At 50.7% G+C, this 20,253-nt stretch overlaps 2 protein-coding genes across 3 annotated transcripts in view; both read right to left on the bottom strand.

The window, feature by feature from the left end:
• Nucleotides 1-13,168, bottom strand: part of CYTH2 (cytohesin 2) — a 32,966-nt gene extending 19,798 nt beyond the window's left edge. Inside the window, exons 1-6 of one of the 2 annotated variants that reach the window (XM_059837638.1) lie at nt 13,075-13,168; nt 11,753-11,891; nt 8,962-9,028; nt 6,906-7,024; nt 4,503-4,583; nt 3,197-3,309 (exon numbers count right to left, since the gene is read on the bottom strand). In XM_059837638.1, the coding sequence (XP_059693621.1) occupies nt 3,197-3,309; nt 4,503-4,583; nt 6,906-7,024; nt 8,962-9,028; nt 11,753-11,891; nt 13,075-13,093 (538 nt within the window). In that variant the 5' untranslated portion in view covers nt 13,094-13,168. Of the gene's footprint in view, nt 1-3,196; nt 3,310-4,502; nt 4,584-6,905; nt 7,025-8,961; nt 9,029-11,752; nt 11,901-13,074 lie in introns of both variants that reach the window. The other variant, XM_059837637.1, reaches the window with a different exon arrangement.
• A 4,239-nt stretch (nt 13,169-17,407) lies between these two features.
• The window catches only part of LOC132322889 (voltage-dependent calcium channel gamma-8 subunit-like), a gene marked incomplete at its 5' end in the record, with an annotated part of 17,195 nt that continues 14,349 nt past the window's right edge, over nt 17,408-20,253 (bottom strand). Inside the window, 2 exons of the mRNA XM_059837635.1 lie at nt 17,408-17,575; nt 17,745-18,086. Coding sequence (XP_059693618.1) covers nt 17,408-17,575; nt 17,745-18,086 — 510 coding nt within the window. The remainder of the gene's footprint in view (nt 17,576-17,744; nt 18,087-20,253) is intronic.

Raw genomic sequence — 20,253 nt, 5'->3', positions numbered from 1 at the left:
AGCCAGGTGTGTCCCTGTCTGACTCAGGTGTGGCCCTGTCCCACCCAGGTGTGTCCCTGAGTCAGCCCAGGTGTGCCCAGGTGACACAGGTGAGCGCCTCACCTGGCCAGGTGAGCTCAGGTGTGCTCCTAGACCAGCCAGGTGTGGCCCTGTCCCACCCAGGTGTGTCCCTGTGTCAGACCAAGTGTGCCCAGGTGTGCCCAGGTGAGACAGGTGAGCTCCTCACCTGGCCAGGTGAGCTCAGGTGTGCTCCTAGACCAGCCAGATGTGGTCCTGACCCACCCAGGCGTGGCCCTGACCCAGCCGGGTGTGTCCCTGTGTCAGCCCAGGTGAGCTCAGGTGAGCCCAGGTGAGACAGGTGAGCTCCTCACCCGGCCAGGTGAGCTCAGGTGTGCTCCTAGACCAGCCAGGTGTGGCCCTGACCCACCCAATTGTGTCCCTGACCCACCCAGGTGTGACCCTGAGCCAGCCCAGGTGAGCTCAGGTGAGCTCAGGTGAGACAGGTGAGCGCCTCACCTGGCCAGGTGAGCTCAGGTGTGCTCCTAGACCAGCCAGGTGTGACCCTGTGTCACCCAATTGTGTCCCTGACCCAGCCGGGTGTGTCCCTGTGTCAGATCAGGTGAGTTCAGGTGTGCCCAGGTGAGACAGGTGAGCGCCTCACCTGGCCAAGTGTGTTCCTAGACCAGCCAGGTGTGGCCTTGTGCCACCCAGGTGTGTCCCTGTGTCAGACCAGGTGAGCCCAGGTGTGCCCAGGTGCGACAGGTGAGTGCCTCACCCGGCCAGGTGAGCTCAGGTGTGCTCCGAGACCAGCCAGGTGTGGCCCTGTGCCACCCAATTGTGTCCCTGTGTCAGCCCAGGTGTGCCCAGGTGAGACAGGTGAGCTCCTCACCTGGCCAGGTGAGCTCAGGTGTGCTCCTAGACCAGCCAGGTGTGGCCCTGACCCACCCAGGTGTGACCCTGTGCCACCCAATTGTGTCCCTGAGTCAGCCAGGTGTGTCCCTGTGTCAGATCAGGTGAGCCCAGGTGTGCCCAGGTGAGACAGGTGAGCGCCTCACCCAGCCAGGTGAGCCCAGGTGTGCTCCTAGACCAGCCAGGTGTGGCCCTGACCCACCCAGGTGTGTCCCTGAGTCAGCCCAGGTGTGCCCAGGTGTGCCCAGGTGACACAGGTGAGCGCCTCGCCTGGCCAGGTGAGCTCAGGTGTGCTCCTAGACCAGCGAGGTGTGGCCCTGTGCCACCCAGGTGTGTCCCTGTGCCACCCAATTGTGTCCCTGACCAACCCAGGTGTGTCCCTGTGTCAGCTCAGGTGTGCCCAGGTGACACAGGTGAGCGCCTCACCTGGCCAGGTGAGCTCAGGCATGCTCCTAGACCAGCCAGGTGTGGCCCTGACCCACCCAATTGTGTCCCTGACCCACCCAGGTGTGACCCTGAGCCAGCCCAGGTGAGCTCAGGTGAGCTCAGGTGAGACAGGTGAGCGCCTCACCTGGCCAGGTGAGCTCAGGTGTGCTCCTAGACCAGCCAGGTGTGGTCCTGACCCACCCAGGTGTGACCCTGAGTCAGCCCAGGTGTGCCCAGGTGTGCCCAGGTGTGCCCAGGTGAGACAGGTGAGCGCCTCACCTGGCCAGGTGAGCTCAGGTGTGCTCCTAGACCAGCCAGGTGTGGCCCTGACCCACCCAGGCGTGGCCCTGTCCCACCCAGGTGTGTCTCTGTGTCAGCCCAGGTGAGCCCAGGTAACACAGGTGAGCGCCTCGCCTGGCCAGGTGAGCCCAGGTGTGCTCCTAGACCAGCCAGGTGTGTCCCTGTGCCACCCAGGTGTGTCCCTGAGTCAGCCCAGGTGTGCCCAGGTGTGCCCAGGTGACACAGGTGAGCGCCTCACCTGGCTAGGTGAGCTCAGGTGTGCTCCTAGACCAGCCAGGTGTGTCCCTGTGCCACCCAGGTGTGTCCCTGAGTCAGCCCAGGTGTGCCCAGGTGTGCCCAGGTGACACAGGTGAGCTCCTCACCTGGCCAGGTGAGCTCAGGTGTGCTCCTAGACCAGCGAGGTGTGGCCCTGTGCCACCCAGGTGTGTCCCTGAGTCAGCCCAGGTGTGCCCAGGTGTGCCCAGGTGACACAGGTGAGCTCCTCACCTGGCCAGGTGAGCTCAGGTGTGCTCCTAGACCAGCCAGGTGTGGCCCTGTGTCACCCAATTGTGTCCCTGACCCAGCAGGGTGTGACCTGAGTCAGCCCAGGTGTGCCCAGGTGAGACAGGTGAGCTCCTCACCTGGCCAGGTGAGCTCAGGTGTGCTCCTAGACCAGCCAGGTGTGGCCCTGTGCCACCCAGGTGTGACCCTGTGTCAGCCCAGGTGAGTCTGAATCAGCCCAGGTGTGCCAGGGCTGTGCCCAGGTGTGCCAGGGCTGTGCCCAGGTGTGCCAGGTGTGTTACCTGTGCAGGTGTACACCCCCGGATTGCAGAGGCAGTAGCGCTGGGTGTGTCAGTGATACCCCAGGTGTGTCAGTGATACTCCAGGTGTGCCCAGGTGTGTCAGGGCTGTGCCCAGGTGTGCCAGGTGCGTTACCTGTGCAGGTGTACCCCCACGGATTGCAGAGGCAGTAGTGCTGGGTGTGTCAGTGATACCCCAGGTGTGTCAGTGATACCTCAGGTGTGTCAGGGCTGTGCCCAGGTGTGCCAGGGCTGTGCCCAGGTGTGCCAGGTGTGTTACCTGTGCAGGTGAACACCCCCGGATTGCAGAGGCAGTAGCGCTGGGTGTGTCAGTGATACCCCAGGTGTGTCAGTGATACCACAGGTGTGCCAGGGCTGTGCCCAGGTGTGCCAGGGCTGTGCCCAGGTGTGCCAGGGTTGTGCCCAGCTGTGCCAGGTGTGTTACCTGTGCAGGTGAACACCCCCGGATTGCAGAGGCAGTAGCGCTGGGTGTGTCAGTGATACCCCAGGTGTGTCAGTGATACCACAGGTGTGCCAGGGCTGTGCCCAGGTGTGCCCAGGTGTGCCCAGGTGTGCCAGGGTTGTGCCCAGCTGTGCCAGGTGTGTTACCTGTGCAGGTGAACCCCCCCGGATTGCAGAGGCAGTAGTGCTGGGTGTGTCAGTGATACCCCAGGTGTGTCAGTGATACTCCAGGTGTGTCAGTGATACCCCAGGTGTGTCAGTGATACCCCAGGTGTGCCCAGGTGTGCCAGGGCTGTGCCCAGGTGTGCCAGGTGTGTTACCTGTGCAGGTGAAGACGCCGGGGTTGCAGAGGCAGTAGCGCTGCGCGAACGCCTCCATCATCCGATCGATTTTCTGCGCCTCCCCCGGCAGCCGGAAACTCCACAGGAACTGCCTGGAACATTCCGGAAAGAATCACCTGGACTGACCTGGGACTCACCTGGGAAGCCCCAAATGCACCTGAGGGCCCTCAAAATTCACCTGAGATATCCCAGAACTCACCTGGGAGACCCCCCCAGGTGATCCCACTTCATCTCCAGGTGAGCCACCAGCCCCCCCAGGTGTGCCCAGGTGTGCCCAGGTGTATCCCAGGTGTGCCCAGGTGTGTCCCAGGTGTGTCCCAGGTATGTCCAGGTGTATCCCAGGTGTGCCCAGGTGCATCCCAGGTGTGCCCAGGTGTATCCCAAGTGTGCCCAGGTGTGTTCCAGGTGTGCCCAGGTGTATCCCAGGTGTGCCCAGGTGTGCCCAGGTGTGCCCAGGTATGTCCCAGGTGTGCCCAGGTGTATCCCAGGTATGCCCAAGTGTGCCCAGGTGTGCCCAGGTGTATCCCAGGTGTGCCCAGGTGTGTCTCAGGTGTGCCCAGGTGTGCCCAGGTGTGTCCAGGTGTATCCCAGGTGTGCCCAGGTGTGCCCAGGTGCATCCCAGGTGTGCCCAGGTGTGTCCCAGGTGTGCCCAGGTATGTCCCAGGTGTGCCCAGGTGTGTCCAGGTGCGTCCCAGGTGTGCCCAGGTGTGTCCCAGGTGTGCCCAGGTGTGTCCCAGGTGTGTCCAGGTGTGCCCAGGTGTGTCCAGGTGTGTCCCAGGTGTGTCCCAGGTGTGCCCAGGTGTAGCCCAGGTGTGCCCAGGTGTGTCTCAGGTGTGCCCAGGTATGTCCCAGGTGTGCCCAGGTGTATCCCAGGTGTGCCCAGGTGGGCTCAGGTGTGCCCAGCTGTGCCCAGGTGTGCCCAGGTGTGTCCCAGGTGTGCCCAGGTGTGTCCCAGGTGTGCCCAGGTGTGTCCCAGGTGTATCCCAGGTGTGCCCAAGTGTATCCCAGGTGTGCCCAGGTGTGTCCCACCCCCCCCAGGTGTATCCCAGGTGTGCCCAGGTGTATCCCAGGTGTGCCCAGGTGTATCCCAGGTGTGCCCAGGTGGGCCCAGCTGTATCCCAGGTGTGCCCAGGTGTGCCCAGGCGTGCCCAGGTGTGTCCAGGTGTGCCCAGGTGTATCCCAGGTGTGCCCAGGTGTATCCCAGGTGTGCCCAGGTGTGCCCAGGTGTGTCCCAGGTGTGCCCAGGTGTGCCCAGGTGTGTCCCACCCCCCCCAGCTGAGCTCACCTGAGCGCCTGCACCAGGTTGAGGTCGGTGAACTCGTGCAGGTCCACGAAGGCGTGGAGCACGCCCAGGTTAAACTCCTCCCTGAGGGGCGGGGCCGGGCTGTCAATCATGCCTGGCCACGCCCACCTCATTATATACCCATGTAACAGCCCAGTCCTGTCCCTGTCAATCATGCCTGGCCACACCCACCTCGTTATATACCCATGTAACAGCCCAGTCCTGTCCCTGTCAATCATCCCTGGCCACGCCCACCTCATTATATACCCATATAACAGCCCAATCCTGTCCCTGTCAATCATCCCTGGCCACGCCCACCTCATTATATACCCATGTAACAGCCCAGTCCTGTCCCTGTCAATCATCCCTGGCCACACCCACCTCATTATATACCCATGTAACAGCCCAGTCCTGTCCCTGTCAATCATCCCTGGCCACGCCCACCTCATTATATACCCATGTAACAGCCCAGTCCTGTCCCTGTCAATCATCCCTGGCCACGCCCATCCTGTCAATCACCCATTTAACAGCACAGCCCAGCCCCTGTCAATCATCCCTAACCACGCCCACTCTGTCATTCAACCACACAGCCGCCCAGTTCAGCCCCTGTCAATCATCTATGGCCACACCCACAATGCTAATCACCCATTTTGCTCAGTTCAGCTCCTGTCAATCATCCCCATCAAGCCACGCCCACACAGCACAATGCATTTGTCAGTCATTCCTGGCCACACCCACACAGGGTGATGCCTGGAGTGGCCACGCCCACTCTCCTGTCAATCATCCCCAGGCAATGCCTGCCTTCGGAAGCCACGCCCTCCCATCAATCATGATGGAACCTGGCTTGGCCACGCCCACATGTTAGAATAAACCCCGCCCACTGCTGTCAATCATTGCTCGCCAGTCCCCCTTTAACCCCTCCCAGTCCCTCCCAGTCCCCCTTTAACCCCTCCCAGTCCCCTCCCAGTCCCCCTTTAACCCCTCCCAGTCCCCTCCCAGTCTGTCCCAGTCCATTCCAATCCCCTCCCAATCCATCCCAGTCCATCCCAGTCCCCCTTTAACCCCTCCCAGTCCCCCTTTAACCCCTCCCAGTCCCTCCCAGTCCCCCTTTAACCCCTCCCAGTCCCCTCCCAGTCTGTCCCAGTCCATTCCAATCCCCTCCCAATCCATCCCAGTCCATCCCAGTCCCCCTTTAACCTCTCCCAGTCCCTCCCAGTCCCTCCCAGTCCCCCTTTAACCCCTCCCAGTTCCCCTTTAACCCCTCCCAGTCCCTCCCAGTCCCTCCCAGTCCCCCTTTAACCCCTCCCAGTCCCTCCCAGTCCCTCCCAGTCCCCCTTTAACCCCTCCCAGTCCCCATTTAACCCCTCCCAATTCCCCTTTAACCCCTCCCAGTCCCTCCCAGTGCTCCCAGTCCATCCCAATCCCCTCCCAATCCATCCCAGTCCCTCCCAGTCCCCCTTTAACCCCTCCCAGTCCCTCCCAGTCCCTCCCAGTCCCCCTTTAACCCCTCCCAGTCCCCATTTAACCCCTCCCAATTCCCCTTTAACCCCTCCCAGTCCCTCCCAGTGCTCCCAGTCCATCCCAATCCCCTCCCAATCCATCCCAGTCCCTCCCAGTCCCCCTTTAACCCCTCCCAGTCCCCCTTTAACCCCTCCCAGTCCCTCCCAGTCCATCCCAGTCCCCCTTTAACCCCTCCCAGTCCCTCCCAGTCCCCATTTAACCCCTCCCAGGCCCCCTTTAACCCCTCCCAGTCCCTCCCAGTCTGTCCCAGTCCATCCCAGTCCCACCTTTCCCCCAGGTAATCGCCGATGGCGGTTTTGTTCAGCCCCTCCCAGTCCCTCCCAGCCCCTCCCAGTCCCTCCCAGTCCCCATTTAACCCCTCCCAGTCCCCCTTTAACCCCTCCCAGTCCCTCCCAGTCCCTCCCAGTCCACCCCAGTCCCTCCCAGTCCCCCTTTAACCCCTCCCGGTCCCCCTTTAACCCCTCCCAATCCCTCCCAGTCCCTCCCAGTCCCACTTTAACCCCTCCCAGTCCGCCTTTAACCCCTCCCAGTCCCTCCCAGTGCTCCCAGTCCGTCCCAGTCCCACCTTTCCCCCAGGTAATCGCCGATGGCAGTTTTGTTCAGCCCCTCCCAGCCCCTCTCAGTCCATCCCAGTCCCTCCCAGTCCCCCTTTAACCCCTCCCAATCCCTCCCAGTCCCTCCCAGTCCCCCTTTAACCCCTCCCAGACCCCCTTTAACCCCTCCCAGGCCCCCTTTAACCCCTCCCAGTCCCTCCCAGTCCCCCTTTAACCCCTCCCAGACCCCCTTTAACCCCTCCCAGTCCCCCTTTAACCCCTCCCAGTGCTCCCAGTCCCTCCCAGTCCCCCTTTAACCCCTCCCAGTGCTCCCAGTCCGTCCCAGTCCCACCTTTCGCCCAGGTAATCGCCGATGGCGGTTTTGTTCAGCCCCTCCCCCTTGTAGAGGAAGCGCGCGATGTCCTCGGCCGTGTGCCGCAGCAGCTCCTGCTCCACCAGGAACTGGATCCCCTGGGAGACACAAATTCCCAACGTTCCCAACCAATCCCAACAGTCCCAAACGAGCCCCACCCCAAACCCCAAAAATTCCCACCAAAAAACCCAAAATTCCCACAAAAAAACCCCAAAATTCATGGGGTTTTACAGCGAAAATTGAATTTTTTTTGCCACAAAATTCGCATTTTTTACGCCAAAAATTGGTCAAAATTCACATGTCTCAAATTCTCCAATTCGCCTCTAATTTCCAAAAATTCCCTCCAAAAATTCCGACCTAATTCCCACCCAGAGTTCCTGAAATTCCTGAAAATCCCAAAATTCCCCAAAAATTCCCACAAAAAACCCCAAATTCCCACCAAAAAACCCCAAAATTCCCCCCCAAAAATTCCCAGAAAAGTAAAACAAAATTCCCAAAATTCCCCCCAAATTCCCAAAAACTCCTCCCAAAAAATTTCCTGGAAAACTTAAAAAAAAAAGAAAAATTCCCAAAAATTCTCCCAAAATTTCCCCAAAAATCCCAAAAAATTCCCAAAAAATTCCCCTAAAAATCCCAAAAAATTCCCAAAAAATTCCCCCCAAATTCCCAAGAACTCCTCCCAAAAAATTTCCTGGAAAATTAAAAAAAAAAAAAGAAAATTCCCAAAAATTCTCCCAAAAGTTCTCCAAAAATTCCCAAAAAATTCTCCTAAAAATCCAAAAAAATTCCCCAAATTTCCTCAAATTTTCCCCCAAAATTCCCTCCAGATTCCAAAATTCCTAAAATTCCCCAAAAATCCCCAAAAATCCCCAAAAAATCCAAAAAAATCCCCAAAAATTCCCCAAAAATTCTCCCAAAAATTTCCAAAAAATTCCCCAAATTTCCTCAAATTTTCCCCCAAAATTCCCTCCAGATTCCAAAATTCCTAAAATTCCCCCAAAATCCCAAAAATATTCCCCAAAAATCCCAAAAAATCCCCAAAAAATCCCCAAAATTTCCCCAAAAAATCCCAAAAAATCCCCAAAAATTCCCCAAAAATTCTCCCAAAAATCCCCAAAATTTTCCCCAAATTTCCCAAAATTTTCCCCCAAAATTCCTTCCAGATTCCAAAATTCCTAAAAATCTCCAAAAACCCTAAAAAATTCCCCAAAAAATCCCCAAAAATCCCAAAAAATCCCAAAAAAAATTTTCCCAAAACCAAAAAAAAAAAAAACCCCCAAAAATCCCCAAAAATCCCCAAAATTTCCCCAAAATTTCCCCAAATTTCCCCAAAATTTTCCCCACATTTCCCCAAATTTTTTCCCAAAATTCCCTCCAGATTCCAAAATTCCTAAAATTCCCCAAAAATCCCCAAAAATCCCCCAAAATTCCCAAAAATTCCCCAAAAAATCCCCCAAATTTCCCCAAAAATCCCCAAAAAATTCCCAAATTTCCCCAAATTTTCCTCCAAAATTCCCTCCAGATTCCAAAATTCCTAAAAATCTACTAAAATCCCTAAAAAATCCCCAAAAATCCCCAAAAAATTTTCCCAAAACCAAAAAAAAACCCCAAAAATCCTCAAAATTTTCCCCAAATTTCCCCAAATTTTCCCCCAAAATTCCCTCCAGATTCCAAAATTCCTAAAAATCTCCAAAAATCCCACAAAAATTCCCCAAAAAATCCAAAAAATTTTCCCAAAACCAAAAAAAAATCCCCAAAAATCCCCAAAATTTCCCCAAAAATCCCCAAAATTTCCCCAAAAATCCCCAAAATTCCCCAAAATTCCCAAAATTCCCAAAATTCCTCAAAAATCCAAAAAAATTCCTAAAAAAATCCCCCAAAATCCCCAAAATATTCCCCAAAAATCCCAAAAAATCCCCAAAAAATTTTCCCAAAACCAAAAAAAAATCCCCAAAAATCCCCAAAATTTCCCCAAAATTCCCCAGATTCCCCAAAATCCCCAAAATTCCCCAAATTCCCCAATTCCCCCTCTGACCTTTTTTGGGTCCATGTTGAATTTCTTGCGGCCCATCCCCATCTTGCGGTTCCGCTGCAGCGTCTTGCTGGAAATTTGGGGGAATTTGGGGAATTTTGGGGAATTTTGCGAATTTTTGGGAATTTTGGGGGAATATTGGGCAATTTTGGGAAATTTTGGGGGGATTTTTTAGATTTTTGGGGGATTTTGGGGGGATTTTTGGGGGATTTTTTTATTTTTAGGGGATTTTTTTTGGAATTTCGGAGAATTTTGGGGAATTTTGGGGGAAATTTTGGGGAAATTTGGGGGAATTTTGGGAACTTTTGGGAACTTTTGGGGGATTTTGGGAATTTTTGGGGAAATTTGGGGAAATTTGGGGAATTTTGGGAAATTTTGGGGAATTTTGGGAATTTTTTGGGAATTTTGGGGGGATTTTTTTTAATTTTTGGGGATTTTTTTTGATTTTTGGGGGATTTTTTTTGATTTTTGGGGGATTTTTTTTGGAATTTTGGAGAATTTTGGGGAAATTTGGGGAATTTTGGGGAATTTTGGGAATTTTTGGGGAATTTTGGGGAAATTTTGGGGAATTTTGGGAATTTTTGGGGAATTTTGGGGGAAATTTGGGGGGAATTTGGAGGGATTTTTGGGGAATTTTGGGGGAATTTTGGGGGATTTTGGGGGAATTTTGGGGAATTTCGGGGAATTTTGGGAAATTTTGGGGAATTTTGGGAACATTTGGCAGATTTTTGGGAAATTTTGGGGAATTTTGGGGGAAATTTTGGGGAATTTTGGGAAATTTTGGGGAAATTTTGGGGAACTTTGGGGAATTTTGGGAAATTTTGGGAACTTTTGGGGGATTTTTGGGAAATTTGGGGAATTTTGGGGGAAATTTTGGGGGAATTTGGAGGGATTTTGGGGAAATTTGGGGAATTTTGAGGAATTTTGGGGAATTTTGGGAATTTTGGGGGAATTTTGGGGGAATTTTGGGGGAATTTGGGGAAATTTGGGGAATTTTGGGGAATTTTGGGGAAATTTGGGGAATTTTGGGAAATTTGGGGAATTTTGGGGATTTTGGGAAATTTTGGGGGAAATTTTGGGGGAATTTTGGAAGATTTGGGGGAAATTTGGGGAATTTTGGGAAATCTTGGAAACTTTTGGGGCATTTTGGGGAATTTTGGGGAAATTTTGGGGATTTTTTTAGATTTTTGGGGGATTTTTTTTAATTTTTGGGGGATTTTTTTGGATTTTGGGGGGATTTTTTTTGAATTTCGGAGAATTTGGGGGAAATTTGGGGAGTTTTGGGAACTTTTGGGGGATTTTTGGGAAATTTGGGCAAATTTTGGGGGAATTTTGGAAGACCTGGGGGAAATTTGGGGAAATTTGGTGAATTTTGGGAAATTTTGGGAACTTTTGGGGGATTTTGGGGAAATTTGGGGAATTTTTGGGGAAATTTTGGGGGGATTTTGGGGAATTTTTGGGGAACTTTGGGGGGAATTTGGAGGGATTTTAGGGAAATTTTGGGAGAATTTTTGGGGAAATTTTGGGGGATTTTGGGGGGATATTTTTGGGATATTTTTTGGGATATTTTTGGGATATTTTGGGGATATTTTTGGAATAAAACTGGAATATTTTGGAGATATTTTGGGAATGTTTTTGGGAAATTTTGGGGAATATTTGGAATATTTTGGGGATATTTCGGGGATATTTCTGGGATATTTTGGGGAATATTTGGGATATTTTGGGGATATTTAAGGGATATTTTGGGGATATTTTGGAGATATTTAAGAGATATTTTTGGGATAATTTGGGGATATTTTTGGAATAAAATTGGAATATTTTGGAGATATTTTGGGGGTATTTTTGGGATATTTCGGGGAATATTTGGAATATTTTGTGGATATTTCGGGGATATTTTGGGGATATTTTTGGAATAAAATTGGAATATTTTGGAGATTTTTCGGGGATATTTTTGGAATATTTTGGGGATTATTTGGGATATATTTGGGGAGATTTCAGGGATATTTTTGGAATAAAATTGGAATATTTTGGAGATATTTTGGGGATATTTTTGGGGTATTTCGGGGATATTTTGGGGCTGTTTTGGGGTTGTTTTGGGCAGTTCTGGGGAATATTTTGGGTGAGTTTTGGGCAGATTTGGGGTGTGTTTTGGGGTTATTTTGGGGCTGTTTTGGGGTTGTTTTGGGCAGTTCTGGGGAATATTTTGGGGTTGTTTTGGGGCTGTTTTGGGGTTATTTTGGGGAAGATTTTGGGTGTGTTTTGGAGAGTTTTGGGTGCATTTTGGGGAATATTTTGGGGTTATTTTGGGGTTGTTTTGGGGTTGTTTTGGGGTTATTTTGGGGAATATTTTGGGTGAGTTTTGGGCAGATTTGGGTGAGTTTTGGGGTTATTTTGGGGAATATTTTGGGGCTGTTTTGGGGTTGTTTTGGGGCTGTTTTGGGGAATGTTTCGGGTGTGTTTTGGGCAGATTTGGGGGTGTTTTGGGCAGTTTTGGGGAATATTTTGGGTGAGTTTTGGGCAGTTTTGGGTGCATTTTGGGGACTATTTTGGGGTTATTTTGGGGAATGTTTCGGGTGTGTTTTGGAGAGTTTTGGGTGCACTTTGGGGACTATTTTGGGGAATATTTTGGGGCTGTTTTGGGGTTGTTTTGGGCTGTTTCAGGCGTGTTTCAGGTGATCTTTGGGGAATACTCTGGGTGTGTTTTGGGCTTGTTTGGGGCGTGTTTGTGGGCTGGTCCAGGTGTGGTTTCGGGCGTGTTCTGGGGTGTTCCAGGTGTGTTTTGGGGGTGCCTGACCTGCCCTCGTTGGCCTCGAGCCCCTCGACCTCGCTGATGGCCTCGCTGAGCTCGTCCCGCAGGCGCTGGATCTCCCCCAGCAGCTCCTGCTTGCGGCGCCGGATGGACTCCAGCTCCCGCCTCTCCTCCGGGGACAGGTCTGGGGGCACTGAGCACACCTGGCTGACACACCTGGGCACACCTGGGCACCGCCCCCGCCCGCCTGGACACGCCTCTTCCCGCTGGGAACCCCCCCAGGAACGCCAAGCTGGGAGATACGGATCTTTGGCCACGCCCACACATCCATGGCCACGCCCACATCGCACCTGGGCGCACCTGGGCACCGCCCCCGCCCGCCTGGACCCGCCTCTTCCCGCTGGGAACCCCCCCAGGAACGCCACGCGGGGAGATATGGATCTTTGGCCACGCCCACACATCCATGGCCACGCCCATATCACACCTGGGCACCGCCCCCGCCCGCCTGGACCCGCCTCTTCCCGCTGGGAACCCCCCCAGGAACGCCACGCTGGGAGATATGGATCTTTGGCCACGCCCACATATCCATGGCCACGCCCACATCGCACCTGAGCACCGCCCCTGCCCGCCTGGAGCCACCCCAGGAACTCCAGTCTGGGGGATTTGGATCCCTGACCACGCCCATGTCACACCTGGCCACGCCCACACCTTCCTGGCCACACCTGAGCCACACCTGGCCACACCCAGGGCACGCCTGGACACGCCCACACTGTCCTGACCACGCGCACATCGTACCTGGGCATGTCTGGCCACGCCCACACCTTCCTGACCACGCCCATTTCACACCTGGCCACACTTTCCTTCCCAATCAAGCCCCGCCCCCTCATTTAAGCCGCATCACCTCGCCCTCTCACTGGCCACGCCCTCTTTCCATATAAAGAAGTTGGGGAGTGGTTTGACATAAAGGGGCGTGGCTATCCCCCAAATCAAGTAGCTCATCCCAGAGGGGTGTGGTCTGATTTGCATATGCGAGTAGGCGTGGCTTGATCCAAAGAGGGCGTGGTTTAATTATTGGGTGTGGTTTTAGTAAATAGGCGTGGTCGAATCAAAGGGGGCGTGGTCACCTCGCCCCTCATTGAATGATCTGACCCCACCCCCTCGCCATTAGCCCCGCCCACCCACGTGACCCATCCCCGCCCCATTTTCCCGCCGCGCCCATCACGTGACCGCTCCTCGCTCCGCCATTGGCCCGCGCCTCACAACCATTTCCCCCCCCCCTTCCCCTCACGGTCCCCTCACGCTTTTCCCGCCCGGCCCCGCTACAGCCCCGGTCCCGCCGCGGTTCCCGCCGCCCTCAGCGGCCTCACCGTAAACTCCGTCCTCCATGGCGGCCCCGGGGCCGCTCGTCCGCGGCCGCTCCGCTGCTCCCGCCCCGCTCCGCCCGCCCCGCCGGGGCCCGGGCCCGCTCCGGCTCCGCCACACGGCGGCTCCCGCCCCTCAACGCCGCTACCGCCAATCAGCGCCGCGCTCCGGGTGAGTGACGGGCGGCGCAGCCAATGGGAGGCTCAGAAAGGCGGGGTTAATGTTCTAACGAATGAGAAAGCGCGGTGGTGTGATTGGCAGCGGTTTTGGCTAATCAGGACAGTGCAAGGCGGGGCGTTGTGGTTCTAGAATGATTGACAGCTCATTCAGCCAATAGCTAATTGGATTCGCCAAGGGGCGGGTTTTCACGCTTTGATTGGCGTTTTGCTGTGTCCTTATTAATATTAATGAGGGTTATTAATATTAATGAGATTTTGGGGGGTTTTGTGGGGCCTTTCCGGGTCCCAAATGTCCCAAATTCCCCCGAAATGTCCCCAAATGTCTCCAAACCACCCAAATTCCCTGAATTCCCAAAAAATAATGCCAAAATGTTCCAAAACGATCACAAATTCCCAAAATTCCCTCAAAATTTCTCCAAATGGGCCCAAATTCCCGAAATTCCCAAAAATGTTCCCCCAAACAGCCACAAAATTTCTCAAAATTCCCCTAAGTGGCCCCAAAATGCCCCCAAATTTCCAAAATTCCTCCAAATTTCCCCCAAATGGCCCCAAACCTCCCAAATTTCCCCAAATTCCACAAAATTACCCCAAAATTTCCCCTAAACTTCTCCAAACGGCCCCAAATTCCCCAAATTTTCCCCCAAACGTCCCCAAAATTCCCGTTTTTCACGCTTGGTTTTTATTGGAAAGAGCGAAATTCCCGTAAAAATTTGCATGCGGGGGGCGGGGCCAGGCCCGGGGGCGGGGCTTGGGCCTGGATAGGTGGGGCTTAAAGGCAGGGGCGTGGCCAATGAGCCAGGGTGAGGGGGCGTGGCCTGAGCTGGGTAAGGGGCGGGGGTTGGATGGGAGGGGGAAAAGTGGGCGGGGTTTAGAAGGGAGGGGGTGAAAGGGGCGGGGTTTGGCAAAGTGGGCGGGGCCTGGGCGGTCCCAGGGGGGCTCCCAATGATCCCAGCCCCCCCCCATGGGCGTTGGGGAACTGGGACAAACTGGGACAGACTGGGCCAGCGAAACTGGTCCCAACTGGTCCAAACTGGTCCAGAAAACTGGGAGGTACTGGTCCAAACTGGTCCAGACTGGTGTTGGGAAACTGGGGGATACTGGTCCAAACTGGTCCAAACTGGTCCAAACTGGTCCAGACTGGTGTTGGGAAACTGGGGGATACTGGTCCAAACTGGGCCAGGGAAACTGGGACAAACTGGTCCAGACTGGTCCAAACTGGTCCAGAAAACTGGGAGGTACTGGTCCAAACTGGGCCAGGGAAACTGGGACAAACTGGTCCAGACTGGTCCAGGGTAACTGAGGGATACTGGTCCAAACTGGGCCAGGGAAACTGGTCCAAACTGGTCCAAACTGGTCCAGACAACTGGGAGGTACTGGTCCAAACTGGTCCAGACTGGTGTTGGGAAACTGGGGGATACTGGTCCAAACTGGGCCAGGGAAACTGGCACAAACTGGTCCAGACTGGTCCAAACTGGTCCAGGGTAACTGGGGGATACTGGTCCAAACTGGGCCAGGGAAACTGGGACAAACTGGTCCAGACTGGTCCAAACTGGTCCAGAAAACTGGGAGGTACTGGTCCAAACTGGGCCAGGGAAACTGGGACAAACTGGTCCAGACTGGTCCAAACTGGTCCAGGGTAACTGAGGGATACTGGTCCAAACTGGGCCAGGGAAACTGGGACAAACTGGTCCAAACTGGTCCAGATTGCTCCAGAGAACTGGGATTTGTTGGCCCAAACTGGTCCAAACTGGTCTAGGGTAACTGGGGGATACTGGTCCCGTATCAGGCAGTGAACTGGTCTGGACTGGTCCAAACTGGTCCAGGGAAACTGGGAGTTACTGGTCTGGACTGGTCCAAACTGGTCCAGGGAAACTGGGAGTTACTGGTCCAAACTGGTCCAGGGAACTGGTCCAGGGAAACTGGGAGTTACTGGTCCAAACTGGTCCAGGGAACTGGTCCAGGGAAACTGGGAGTTACTGGTCAAGACTGGTCCAGACTGGTCCAGGGAAACTGGGAGTTACTGGTCCAAACTGGTCCAAACTGGTCCAGGGAAACTGGGAGTTACTGGTCCAAACTGGTCCAGGGAAACTGGGAGTTACTGGTCTGGACTGGTCCAGACTGGTCCAGGGAAACTGGGAGTTACTGGTCTGGACTGGTCCAGACTGGTCCAGGGAAACTGGGAGTTACTGGTCAAGACTGGTCCAGACTGGTCCAGGGAAACTGGGAGTTACTGGTCCATACTGGTCCAGGGAACTGGTCCAGGGAAACTGGGAGTTACTGGTCCATACTGGTCCAGGGAACTGGTCCAGGGAAACTGGGAGTTACGGGTCCAGACTGGTCCAAACTGGTCCAGGGAGACCGGGAGTTACTGGTCCAAACTGGTCCAGACTGGTCCAGGGAAACTGGGAGTTACTGGTCCAAACTGGTCCAGGGAACTGGTCCAGGGAAACTGGGAGTTACTGGTCCAAACTGGTCCAGGGAACTGGTCCAAACTGGGAGTTACTGGTCCAAACTGGTCCAAACTGGTCCAAACTGGGAGTTACTGGTCCATACTGGTCCATACTGGTCCGTACTGGTGAGGGCATCCCGGGGGTCCCAGCCCCCCCTTTAAGGCACTGGGACCCCCCGGGGCTTGGGGGGGAGGGGCAAAATGTTGGGGGAATTTTGGGGGATTTTGGGGTCATTTTCAGGGAATTTTTGGGTGAATTTTGGGGGATTTGGGGTCGTTTTCAGGGGATTTTGGGGGCGATTTTTGGGGGAATTTTGGGGGATTTTGGGTCATTTTCAGGGGATTTTGGGGGCGATTTTTGGGGGAATTTTGGGGGATTTTGGGTCATTTTCAGGTGATTTTTGGGTGAATTTTTGGGTGAATTTTGGGGGATTTGGGGTCGTTTTCAGGGGATTTTGGGGGCGATTTTTGGGTGAATTTTGGGCTGAATTTGGGCGATTTTGGGTCATTTTTGGGGTTGATATTTTTGGGCTGAATTTGGGCGATTTTGGGTCATTTTTGGGTGAATTTTGGGGCTGATTTGGGGTAATTTTGGGTCATTTTTGGGTGATTTTTGGGGCAATTTTGGGTCATTTTTGGGTCATTTTTGGGCTGATTTTGGGTGAATTTTGGGTGATTTTTTTGGGTGATTTTTTGAGCTAAATTTAGGTGAATTTTGGGTCATTTTTGTTGATTTTTTGGGCTGATTTTGGGTGATTTTTGGGCTGATTTTGGGTGAATTTTGGGTGATTTTTGGGGCTGATTTTGGGTGATTTTTGGGGCGATTTTTTGGGCTGAATTTGGGTGATTTTTGGTTGATTTTTTGGGCTGATTTTGGGTGAATTTGGGCTGATTATGGGTGATTTTTGGGTGATTTTGGGCTAAATTTGGGTGATTTTTGGTTGATTTTTTGGGCTGAATTTGGGAGATTTTTGGGTGATTTTTGGGCTGAGTTTGGATGAATTTTGGGGTGATTTTTGGGCTGAATTTGGGTCATTTTTGGGGTGATTTTGGGTGATTTTTGGGGCTGATTTTGGGGTGATTTTTTGGGCTGAATTTGGGTGATTATTTGGGCTGAATTTGGGTGATTTTTGGGCTGATTTTGGGTGATTTTTGGGGTGATTTTGGGTGATTTTTGGGTCATTTTTTGGGCTGATTTTGAGTCATTTTTGGGTGATTTTTGGGCTGATTTTGGGTCATTGTTGGGCTGATTTTTTGGGCTGATTTTGGGTGAATTTTGGGTGATTTTTGGGTCATTTTTGGTTGAATTTTGGGCTGATTTTGGGTGAATTTTGGGTGAATTTTGGGCTGATTTTGGGTGAATTTTGGGCTGATTTTGGGTGATTTTTTGGGCTGATTTTGGGTGATTTTTGGGTGATTTTTTGGGCTGATTTCGGGTCATTTTTGGTTGATTTTTTTGGGCTGAATTTGGTGATTTTTGGGGTGATTTTTTGGGCTGAATTTGGGTGATTTTTTGGGCTGAATTTGGGTGATTTTTGGGGTGATTTTGGGTGATTTTTGGGCTGCTTTTGGGTGAATTTTGGGTGAAATTTGGGCTGATTTTGGGTCATTTTTGGTTGATTTTTTGGGCTGATTTTGGGTGAATTTTGGGCTGATTTGGGTTGAATTTCGGGCCGATTTTGGGCTGAATCCGGGGGGATTTGGGCTGCCCTAGACCGGGGTCGTTTTCCTGTTGAGGGTCCCGGTGCCCCCCCCGGGGGTCTCGGCCCCTCCCCCCGCCCCTCCCCCCCCCTGCAGCGTCAGGAAGGCCCCGGCGGGTGGGGGAGGGGCGGGGCCGGGCGTGCCGGGCGGGGCCGGAGGGGGGAGGGGCGCCGCCCCCTGGGGTGGGGGAGGGGGCGAGGGCGGCCACGCCCACTCCGGGCGGGGGGAGGGGCGCCTCCCCCGCCCCTCCCCCCCCTGCTCAGGGTGTACATGGAGATCTCGGGTGGGGGAGGGGAGGACGATTTCCCGCGCTGCGGTGGGGGCGGGGAGGGGTCACGTGACTTGCCGCTGGAGCGCGAGCCCGAGCGCGAGCGGCGGCGCGGGGGGCGTGGCCCTGGAGAGGGGGGGCGGGGCTTGGCGAGGTAAAAGGGGGGGTGGGGGCGGGGGCGGGGGGTGGGGGCGGGGCTTTGCGGTGACGCTCGATGTAGAGGTTGACGGCGAGGACGCCGATGGCCTCGGCCAGGATGAAGGACAACGCCCCCCAAAGTAGAAGCTCCACCCATAGCTGTAGGGGGGAGGGGCGGCGCTCGCCGTCGCGGCGGGGGGGGGGAGGGGAGGCCGCCCGCCGACCCCTCCCCCCCCGCGTTGGCCGAGATGTAAACGATGACGCCGATGATGTTGGACAGGCCTGGCGGGGAAGGGGTTAAAAAAAAAATGGGAATTTGGGGGGGTTTCGGGCATGACTGGGGAAATGGAGCTGGGAAATTGGTTAATTAATTAATTAATATTTCATTATATTATTCTTAATTATAAAGGGCTAATGGAAGAAATCATTTTGAAAATGAATGGGAAAACAGATTTTAAAATTAATTAATTAAATAATTAATATTTTATTATTATTAATTATAAAGAGTTAATGAAAGAAATAATTTAGAAAATGAATGGGGAAATGGATTTTTTAAATATTAAGTAATTAATTAATTAATACTTTTTATATTATTCTTAATTATAAAGGGCTAATGGAAGAAATCATTTTGAAAATGAATGGGAAAATGGATTTTAAAATAATGAATTAATTAATTAATATTTTATTATTATTAATTATAAAGAGTTCATGAAAGAAATAATTTTAAAAATTATTTGGAAAATGGATTTAAAATTATTAATTAATTAATTAATTAATATTTTATTCTATTATTCTTAGTTATAAAGAGTTAAAGGAAGAAATCATTTTGAAAATGAATGGGAAAATAGATTTTAAAATTAATTAATTAATTAATTAATATTTTATTATTATTAATTATAAAGGGCTAATGGAAGAAATCATTTTGAAAATGAATGGGAAAATGGATTTTTAATTAATTAATTAATTAATTAATATTTTATTATTATTAATTATAAAGGGCTAATGGAAGAAATCATTTTGAAAAGGAATGGGGAAATGGATTTTGATAATTAATTAATTAATTAATATTTTATTGTTATTAATTATAAATAGTTAATGAAAGAATTAATATTGAAAATGAATGGGAAAATGGATTTTTTAAAAATTAATTAATTAATTAATTAATTTTTTATTATATTATTATTAATTATAAAGGGCTAATGAAAGAAATAATTTTGAAAATGAATGGGGAAATGGATTTTTCAAATTATTAATTAATTAATTAATTATTATTTTATTATTCTTAATTACAAATATTTAGTGAAAGAATTCCTTTTGAAAATTAATGGGAAATTTGATTTTTAAAATTATGAATTATTAATTAATAATTATTTTGTTACATTATTATTAATTAGAAATAGTGAAAGAATTAATTTTTAAAATCTATGGGAAAATGGATTTTAAAATTATTAATTAATTATTTCTTATTTTTATTATAATATTATTAATTATAAATGCTTAGTGAAAGAATTAGTTTTAAAAATAAATGGGAAAGTTGCTTTTAAACAATTGTTAATTAATTAATTAATATTTTATGATATTATTATTAATTGTAAATAGTTAATGAATGAATTAATTTGAAAAATGCATGGGAATGTGGATTTTTAAATTATTAACTAATTAATTAAGAATTATTTTATTATGTAATTCTGAATTATAAATACCTAATGAAAAAATAATTTAAAAATGAATGGGAAAATGGATTGTTACAATTATTAATTAATTCATTAATAATTATTTTATTATATTATTATTATTTTTTGGGATGGATTTTGGGGATATTTCGGGATGGATTTTGGGGTGAATTTGGGATATTTTGTGATGGATTTTGGGGATTTTGGGATGGATTTTGAGATGGATTTTTGGGATATTTTGTGATCGATTTTGGGGTGAATTTTGTAGTTTTGGGGATGGATTTTTGGGATATTTTGGGATGGATTTTTGGGGTGAATTTTGGGCTTTTTGGGATGGATTTTTTGATGGATTCTGAGATGGATTTTTGGGATATTTTTAGGATGGATTTTGGGGTGAATGTTGTGGTTTGGGGGATGGATTTTTGGGATATTTTGGGATGGATTTTGGGGTGAATTTTCTGGTTTTTGGGATGGTTTTTTTGATGGATTTTGAGATGGATTTTTGGGATATTTTGGGATGGATTTTTGGGGTGAATTTTGGGCTTTTTGGGATGGATTTTTTGATGGATTCTGGGATGGATTTTTGGGATATTTTGGGATGGATTTTTGGGGTGAATTTTGGGATATTTTGGGATGGATTTTGGGGTGAATTTTGTGGGGTTTTGGAATGGATTTGGGATGGATTTTTGGGGTGAATTTGGGGGTTTTTTGGGATGGATTTTTGGGATATTTTGGGATGGATTTTTGGGGTGATTTTTGTGGTTTTGGGATGGATT

The sequence above is a fragment of the Haemorhous mexicanus genome, unplaced genomic scaffold, assembly GCF_027477595.1.
Source record: "Haemorhous mexicanus isolate bHaeMex1 unplaced genomic scaffold, bHaeMex1.pri scaffold_189_ctg1, whole genome shotgun sequence".
Taxonomy (NCBI): domain Eukaryota; kingdom Metazoa; phylum Chordata; class Aves; order Passeriformes; family Fringillidae; genus Haemorhous; species Haemorhous mexicanus.
Note: the sequence above shows the minus strand (reverse complement) of the source record. Positions and strands in the feature narration are given on the sequence as shown.